General features: G+C 46.4%; 2 protein-coding genes across 2 annotated transcripts; one reads left to right on the forward strand and one right to left on the reverse strand.

The window, feature by feature from the left end:
• Window positions 1-384: 384 nt before the first annotated feature.
• On the forward strand, window positions 385-4,647 carry LOC119318364 (heparanase-like protein 3). The gene is made up of 9 exons (XM_037592909.1): window positions 385-852; window positions 1,882-1,918; window positions 2,039-2,222; window positions 2,347-2,495; window positions 2,897-3,124; window positions 3,214-3,403; window positions 3,491-3,616; window positions 3,870-3,969; window positions 4,070-4,647. The coding sequence occupies exons 1-9, from the start codon at window positions 598-600 to the stop codon at window positions 4,427-4,429; spliced, it is 1,629 nt and encodes a 542-aa protein (XP_037448806.1). The 5' UTR covers window positions 385-597; the 3' UTR covers window positions 4,430-4,647.
• Window positions 4,648-5,965: 1,318 nt separating this feature from the next.
• Window positions 5,966-7,310, reverse strand: LOC119314548 (BTB/POZ and MATH domain-containing protein 2-like). The gene has a single exon (XM_037589254.1). The coding sequence runs from the start codon at window positions 7,144-7,146 to the stop codon at window positions 6,106-6,108; it is 1,041 nt and encodes a 346-aa protein (XP_037445151.1). The 5' UTR covers window positions 7,147-7,310; the 3' UTR covers window positions 5,966-6,105.
• Between the last annotated feature and the right edge of the window lie 1,513 nt (window positions 7,311-8,823).

An 8,823-nucleotide genomic window follows, 5' to 3' on the forward strand; every position in this document is an offset into this window, starting at 1 on the left:
GTTAGAAAATTTGCGCGTACAATACATATATCCATTCTTTGCAATTTACAAAAATGTGTTTTTGGGGTTTCATCCTACATGTTCTGGTTATCACGGGATTGGTGTTGTATGCGAGCTACCTCATCACCTTGCATCCGTCGGCCGTGTACTTTTGTTCGGTTATTGTTTTATTTATAAAGCTGAGCGAAATTCAGAGAGAGAGAGAGATGAGCATTTTCCAAAGAAACCAAATGTAAAAGCACAAAGGGGCATCTATTTTCCATTGGCCAAAATAATCAATACTGTTGCCCCCCTAAATCCCCAATGACATGGTATGCTTTCTCTCTTCTGCCAACTTGCTCTGCCTCCCTCCCTCCCCTGACCTCCCTCCTTCCCCATATAAAGATTCCAAGCTTCTCCCACCAAACACACAAAGCCATTAAAGCCGGCCGGGCTTCCCATCTCCCCACCGGAAAACCACCACGCCCCGCCGCTCTCCCTCCTCCTCTCCCTCTCTCCATGGCATAAGGCCGCGGCAAGAAGAAGCTAGCTTCCCTCACCTGCAAGAGCGGCATTGCTGCTCTTTCCTCCGGCCAGCTACTGTAGTTCTTGGTCGGCATGGCGGCGGGATTGCTGCTGCCGCAGGCGGCCAGGCTCTGCTTCTGCGTCTGGGCCGTCGCCGTCCTCTCGCTCGCCGGCTCCTCGGCCGCCGTGAACGGCACGAGCGCGGTCAGCGAGGCGGTGGTGGTGGACGCGCGGGCCGCCGTGGCGGAGACGGACTCGGCGTTCGTGTGCGCGACATTGGACTGGTGGCCGCCGGAGAAGTGCGACTACGGCACCTGCGCCTGGGGCCGCGCCGGCCTCCTCAACCTGGTAACCCCACGTCGCACACCCTCTCTGCTTCTGTCCTCTGTCTCACTCTCAAATTTGTTTCTTGAGACGCTTGAAATCTCTGCAAAAATTTAAAAAATTGTTTGTTTGAGCTCTGCATAGTACAGTATGAATTCTTTAGAACGCGGGCATCGTTTCCGAGGATATATGTTTCTGTTTGGTTGTTTTTCGGGTGTCGGCAGCGCCATGGATCTTTTGGGAGGCGCGTTGTGCTGGAATGGATAGGAATTTTGACAGCCTAGGGAGGAGATTACACGGACCTATAATCAATTCTGTCGGACCATTTCCAATTCCGTCCCTGCCAATCATGTGCAGATGCAAAAGCCCACTGCCCACCAACCTTCTTAATAAGAGCACTAGTACTTGCACTCCAAACAGATTGGATTTCAATCGTAAGAATGACAAAATTTCAGAACTCATACCAGTTGTATCAACGGAATTTATTAATTTTCAGGTAAGTAATTTGGTCACTTTTGGCGCCGTCGCCATTTTTCCTGTTTCGGCGGGAAATGAGGCCTTCTGTATTATGGAAAAGAAAAAAGTCTTGAGGTCTTTGTGAAACTCCTGCATCCCAAATAGTATGGTTAAAAACATGTGAGATACTCTATGTAGAGCACGAGCAGTGTTTTTTTTAGGTATTTTCGTTGATTGTTTTTCGTGTGTCGGCAACGGTAGGGGTCTTTTGTGAGAGAGAATGGGTAAGAGATTACATGGAGTGTAATTCTCTCGGACCATTTCCGTTTTTGTCCCTCCAATCATGTGCTGATGCAAAAGGCTAGTGCCTACTGGCCACTCCAAAACTACTACCACTAACCCTGTGATGTCATCCTTCAAACAAAAAAATTGGTTACATTCCAATCAATAGAACAACCCACAATTTACTATTTTTATTTGAAAAGAAACAACAACTAAACTCAGTCATTATTTTTGCGCGGGTTAATTTGTGCAAAATTCCCTTCAAATTTATCCTGAAACTCCTGACGCAAGCCATGATTGTCTCCCTCCTTGCAGGACCTGTCCAGCAAGATCCTGCAGAACGCCGTGAAAGGTAAGGCACGCTCATCACCTTTCGGTTTCATGAATGCTGCCATGCTGGTGCCGATCATGGCATCTCTCCATTGAGTGAGCTCCACGGTACCAACCCCGGCGATTCTTTTCCTTCTTGCAGCCTTCTCCCCTCTCCGGCTACGGCTCGGCGGCTCCCTGCAGGACCTGGTGGTCTACGGCACCGGCGACACCGGTGCGCCCTGCTCTCCCTTCACCAAGAACACGTCGGCCATGTTCGGGTTCACGCAGGGCTGCCTGCCCATGCACCGGTGGGATGAGCTCAACGCCTTCTTCCAGAAATCCGGGTAAATTTTCGCAGTAATCAGTAACCCCAACTCTGTAGCTGTAAAAAAACACATATAAGTAAATAAAAAATGATAATGATAATGTGACTTTATTGGCTTGTTGTCCTTTTGGTGATGATTGCAGTGCACAGATTGTCTTTGGGCTGAATGCGCTGAATGGCCGGGTCCCAATGCCTGATGGCTCCATGGGAGGGCCATGGGATTACACCAATGCTGCCTCTTTCATCCACTACACTGTCAGCAAGGGATATGATATCTATGGCTGGGAGCTTGGTATGTATGCTGATCAACATGATCTTTAAACAAATATAGTCACAAAAAACAGCTTCTTTTTCTTTTGCTATAATACTATTATCAAGTTACTTTACGGTACGAAAGAAATTCTGATAAGTATGATCAAGAGAGATCCTGATAGGTTTGAGCAAAAGAAATCCCAGACAAGTATGTCGGCGTCGATTAGGTGATGCTGAGCTATCATCACTTGTAAAGAACAAGGGGAAATATCACTAAATGATGCTCTCCTTTGCTTTTTCACGCGTTACTCAATGTACAAAAAGGGACACTTTTAGGAAATACCCTGAACTTGTCTTTCCAAAATGTTGCTTAAAATACAAACATTGTAAATCAGTACCTTTTGTACAGGTGTTTAGGAACTTACCGTGCTTCCATTGCAGGAAACGAACTCAGTGGCAGTGGAGTTGGGACTCGGGTCGGTGCAGATCAGTATGCCGCGGATGTGATCAACCTGAACCAAGTCGTTGACAAAGCATACCAAGGATCAAAACCGCTGGTGATCGCGCCGGGAGGCTTCTTCGACGCGGGTTGGTTCACCGAGCTGGTAGCCAAAACAAAGCCGAACCAGATGGATGTGATAACTCACCATATCTACAATTTAGGCCCCGGTATGCTCGCCATGACTCACCGTCGATTCGGCACTTGAACTGGAAACATGGAACCTGCATAAATGGATATAATTTTTTGGCTGTATCAGGTGTCGACACGCATCTCGTTGAGAAAATTCTCAACCCCTCTTACCTTGATAATATGGTAAGCACGTTCAGTAACCTTCAGGGGATACTGAAGTCCGCAGGGACATCCACCACCGCGTGGGTCGGCGAAGCTGGAGGGGCTTACAACAGTGGCCACCACCTTGTAACTGATGCATTTGTGTTCAGTTTCTGGTAAGCCAAGAAAATGATCAGCAGTTGAAGTTACTATCTGAATTCTGAAGTATAGTATTTATCAACCACGACATGTTGATGTTTCAGGTACCTGGATCAACTCGGGATGTCCGCCAAGTACGACACAAAGAGTTATTGCAGGCAAACCTTGGTTGGAGGGAATTACGGCCTGCTCAACACAACAACATTTGAACCAAATCCTGATTACTACAGGTAAGCTGCCATGCCTGAATTTCTTGAAAAGTTCCGCTACAGGAAAAACTATAATGTTTTTATTCCAAGGCCTTGAACACCATAAATCATGATTACATACCAGTCGATGCATGTCTAAAATCATTCCACTTATTAGAATGTGGCACCACATACTTAGTTTCCAAGTTAAGTATTGGTTCCATACATCCTGTGCACTGAAACATGATGCCAAACTTGCCATCTTCATGCAACTTATTCCTTCCTTCTTCTGCAGTGCTCTGCTATGGCATCGCCTCATGGGAACCAAGGTTCTCTCCACGACATTCAACGGCACAAACAAGATCCGTGCTTATACACATTGCTCAAAAGATTCGGTAACGAGCACGGGCGATCCACGCCCCCCTTCCATTTCGGCAACTGCCACTGCATTAACCAACTGACCTGTACTAAAATTTCTCCCTCTGAATTTTCCAGGAAGGGATCACCCTACTCCTGATCAACCTCAGTGGCAACAACACAAACCACATCTATGTGAACAGCGAGGGCGCCCAAGAGTTCGCGCATCCCCACGGCGCAAAGGAGCACAGAAGGTCCATTCCGAAGCTCGGCGAAACAGCTGGGCTCACAAGGCAGGAATACCACCTCACCGCCAAAGATGGGAACCTGCAGAGCCAACATATGCTGCTCAATGGCAATGTGCTGGCAACTGGTGCCAATGGAGCCATCCCCAAGCTGGAGCCTGTGCAGGTTGAGGGAACAGAGCCCATAACCGTGGCCCCTTACTCCATTGTCTTTGCTCATATTCCAGGCTTTTATGCTCCTGCATGTAGGTAAATTGTTGATTGGTTTTTGTGGGAAATTATTCCGTTATCGTAGGTTAGAGGAAGTGCTGGTGGGTGAGAAGCAAAGCATGCTCACCTGCAAATGAAGTAAGCTGTAAGGCTGCAATGTTTGTGATTCATCATTGTTTTCATGAAACGAAATGTCAAGAAAGTTTGTGCGTGCACATGAAAGGAAAGGAAATGGGGAAAATGATTTCGACATTCTGTTCATACCGCTGTTGTTCTGTTTTTATTGACACTATTATGAACACCAAACACATGCTCCTTTTTGTTACAAATGCAGCATTTAAGCTGCTTTCAGTATATGATAGGAAAATTTAAAACTACGCCCTCCGTTCCTAAATATACGTCCTTTTAGAGATTCCACTATACAGACTACATTCGGATGTATATAGACGCCTTTTAAACATAGGTTCACCCATTTTACTCTGTATATAGTCTATAGTGAAATCTCTACAAGGACTTATATTTAGGAACAGACGGAGTATATAGTAGTAGCCAGATTCTCCTGTGCATTTTCTGTCATATAAAACTGAGTGCAAATCAGGTAAAAACATGGCTATTGACAAAAATTAACTGGCTTCGCTGCTCCCTGAAGATCGACCTGCAGTTTCACAGGCAGCCCTGGACCACGTGCAGAAAATGGAAAGCAAATGGTGAATGTTTTAATTTTCTAAACTGAGACAGCATCCCATGATCCAGATATAAATTCCTTGTATTACAGTTGGCTTTACCAACATAGAACCTCTACTGGTAAACAGAAGAAAAATGTTGTTCCTAGCAGGTACAGTTCACACATATTACTGACAATGTCAGTCCTAGAAGCAAATTGTTTTTCAAGATTCCCCTGTTCCAAATCACCACATCCTCAAAGGTATGGGTACTGATTGTTATAACATATCATGCAGCATTCATTCGTTTCAACATCTCTTCTTTTTCTTCATTTCCAACTAGTGTAAACCCTGAGATTTCATACACAAGGAGAAGGCAAAGGGGAGAAAAATACATGACTATTGTACATGCAATGATCAAGCTATCTGAAAACAGAGTACTTGTTGATTAACAGGCAGAGTAGATAAGAGACTGTTTTGGCATCTTGAAAAACAGAAAGCATTCTAGATGTGCATGGGAAATAATGAAACCAGATAACTAACAGTTCGAAGTGGAGGTTTAATCAGCACAACTACCTGAAAATAGTCATCCATGATAAATTGGCAAGGGTGCCGATGGCTGAAACAGTGTCATACTACTCTGCATCTCCTTAGAAAGTTTGGGCATATGATGAAATCATGTACCACAATAACCAAGTGATAATAATAACACAAGTCAATAAGGTTCAGTCGTTCAGAAACAAAATGGAGCACCCAATGCTAAAACAAGCGCAATATCCCATGACAAGGATCTGAAACCACTAGTTGCTAGTATTTGCCTAAAAACCAGAGCATTCCATGCCCTCTGATTAAAATGCACTTCCTGGTTATTTTTCACAGTTGCAGAGATACTACGTATTGACAGAAAAGGGGCAAAATGAGGCATTTTTTCGGCATCTCGATCATCAATTAGAGTCTACTAAGTCAGCTACCTGATTACATACATATTTCCCCTACATTAGTCTCGAAACAATAATTATTCACCTGGTAGGACACTTCGGCATCCATGATCCATCACTCAGCTAATGCCCAAGGACATGGTGATCACCTCGGCCATGAGTGAAGGGCAGCTCCTGCTCAGATGCTGGAAGCCTTCGGTGGCCACGACCGCCCTCAGGTTCGCCGGCGCGGCGAGGAAATCGAAGCACGCCTTCTTCAGCCCCTCGCAACGGTGCTGCTCGGCCAGCGCTAAGACGATGGCCGCCGAGCCCACATTTATGCACTCGCAGAGCTTCTCCTCGCAGATCAGCTTCAGCCGCCTCATGCCGTACCTGTCCGCGGCGACGAGGAGGTGCTGGCAGGTGACGTCTTGGTCCTCCTTGCGCGTCTCCGGCAACAAGCCCGTGTACGCGAAGCGGAGCAGAGCCTTGAACACCTCCGGCTTCATGTCCTCCTTGCCCTCCTTCATCGGCCCGAAGAGCTCGGCGGCGAAGACCGAGGAGCGGGCCGCGAGCACGCACCGGTGCGCGGCGACGGTCTCGCCGCCGACCTCGAACACCACGTCGGCGCCCTTCTCGGTCTCGAGGAGCCCGGCGAGGTCCCGCCGCAGGTCGCACGCGGGCACGGACACGAAGCCCGCCGCCGCGTCCTCGGCGCGGTAGTCGCGGACGACGACGATGTCGCACCGGACGGTGAAGGAGTCGTTCCTGAGATGCTCGGAGCCCTCCAGCTCCTCCCTGGAGACGAACGTCGTGTACACCCAGCCCCTGCCGGGGGTGAAGTCGTCCACCGACGCCGACGCCAGCGCCGCCCCCTCCTCCTCCTCCTCCTCCGCCTCGCCGGCGAGGCGGATGTCGTACTGGGCCTTCACCGCCGGCGCCGCCGCGACGCCCTCGTCCTCGTCGAGCATCAGGGAGAGGGACACGTAGTCGGCGACCTCCGCGCGCACGCCGTTGGGGTAGTAGTCGATGCGCCAGCGGTGGCCGCCGATGTCGAAGGGGCGGGACTTGACGCACTCCCCGGTGGGAACGCCCTTGGTGCGGGAGTAGCCGTGGACCGTGAGGAGGTGGTGCCCGCTCGCCGTGTCGGCGACGATGGCGGACGCGGACCTCCGCGGCATTGCCGGCCTGCTCAGCGGATTTGGTCGCCGCTGCTGTGGGTGAGGGTTTTTGCGCCGCGCCGCGGGCCCGCGGTGAATGGGGAACAGAGGAAGCAGAGCATTGCAAGCTTGGGCTGGAGCTCACCGGGTCCCCACGTGTCATGGTCTGTAAGCAAACCAATATCTTCGAGTAGCCCTCTCTGTGTTGGGTAGGATTGATCACACACCATTCCTAGATGGACTCATCAACCTACCGGATCCTCTAGATATATAGGTTTGAAGAGATAGTTTGGTTTATAGAAAAAACAGAGGAAAATTACAGAAACAGATATTTTTTGTTTCCTTTTGTTTCATTTGTTTGGTTCAAAGGTATGGAGCAAATAAAATGTGGTAAAGAAATTATATTATGTCACTATTGAAGAAAAAAATATGAAGTGATTTTTTTGAGCTCAAAAAAATATGAAGTGATTTTACAATCCACGCAGACCTCTTTTTAGAATTTCTACGCGCAGTGTAAGTGGAGTTTTTAGTGGCATCGTAAAATCCTAACTACACTCTTTTATGTGGTTCGACTTTGATTTGACCGTGCTTATCGGTATTGTCTTATTTTTCTTATCCATGTAAACCAAGCAAGTAAATGTACATAATTTCGTGTTTTTTATTGATTTGTTTTGCATCTGTGCATTTTCCCCATCCATATGTTTCCAGATTCTTGCAGAGCAAGTAGGGTATGAAAAGCTATATCTTCAACCTATATTTCCCTGAACATAATAACCCTAGGTCAGTATGTGTAAGAATATAAATTATCAGATATATTTGTATACTTAAAAAGAACGCAAGCTTTCCATTTCACCTTTCTATCCACCACCCCTTCATCCAACCTTTCATGTATAATAATCAATCACCTTAATTTACTTACCTCCAGAACCAATTTCACTTTTATTTACTTACCAAGCTTCTAATCAAAATACAAGGTAATTCATGGGCAGAATTTGATGAACATTTATTTACAGAATCGCATTATTATTGACAGGTAAATCACAAGCTAACGTACTAAAAAAGATACACAAGTCAATATAAAAGGATACACAACTCATAATAACCCGAAGTCGGAGGTGTGAATCCTGGATTAGAAATGCAGCCTCTTCAGGTGGTAGACTTATCCTTCTCAACACTTCCATGTCCAGTATTGCCTATTATTATATGTCGATGTTGTGTTATCTAAAACTTTCATTGAAAGATTTGATAAACATAGGAGGCGCTTTCTTCTGGCGGGGGGAGTGGGAGAAAATGATACTATCTTGTCAAATGGTCTCAAGTTTGTAAATTTAAATGCAAAGCTGGCTTTGGGATTAAAGATTTACTTAAGCAAAAGACCAGTCTCCTTGTTAAATGATGGTGGAAACTTGACAATTAAAAAGGGCTTTGGAAGGATATCATTTTTGCCAAGTACCTGAAAAATAGATACTATTTGCAACTGTGAAGAAAAGTTTAGTGACTCCCTTATTTGGGAAGCTACAAGTTAAAGATCACTATATGGCTGGAAGAAAGGATCAATGCCGGCAATAGTCTACATTTCCAGACTTTGGAAAGGTCCTATTGGAGATAACCTTCCTTTATACATCGAATCCCCTCAGTTTCTTAGTAGCTATAATATGCAAGACACTATAGTTGATAAATGTTACTCAATAAACGTGA

This window comes from Triticum dicoccoides, chromosome 6A, assembly GCF_002162155.2.
Source record: "Triticum dicoccoides isolate Atlit2015 ecotype Zavitan chromosome 6A, WEW_v2.0, whole genome shotgun sequence".
NCBI lineage: Eukaryota > Viridiplantae > Streptophyta > Magnoliopsida > Poales > Poaceae > Triticum > Triticum dicoccoides.

Coding starts and splice junctions, on each gene's coding strand:
- LOC119318364 (XM_037592909.1), top strand. CDS start 598: ATGGCGGCGGGATTGCTGCTGCCGCAGGCGGCCAGGCTCTGCTTCTGC. Junction 3,404..3,490: donor GCATTTGTGTTCAGTTTCTG/GTAAGCCAAGAA, acceptor TTGATGTTTCAG/GTACCTGGATCAACTCGGGA. Junction 3,617..3,869: donor CCAAATCCTGATTACTACAG/GTAAGCTGCCAT, acceptor CTTCTTCTGCAG/TGCTCTGCTATGGCATCGCC.
- LOC119314548 (XM_037589254.1), bottom strand. CDS start 7,146: ATGCCGCGGAGGTCCGCGTCCGCCATCGTCGCCGACACGGCGAGCGGG.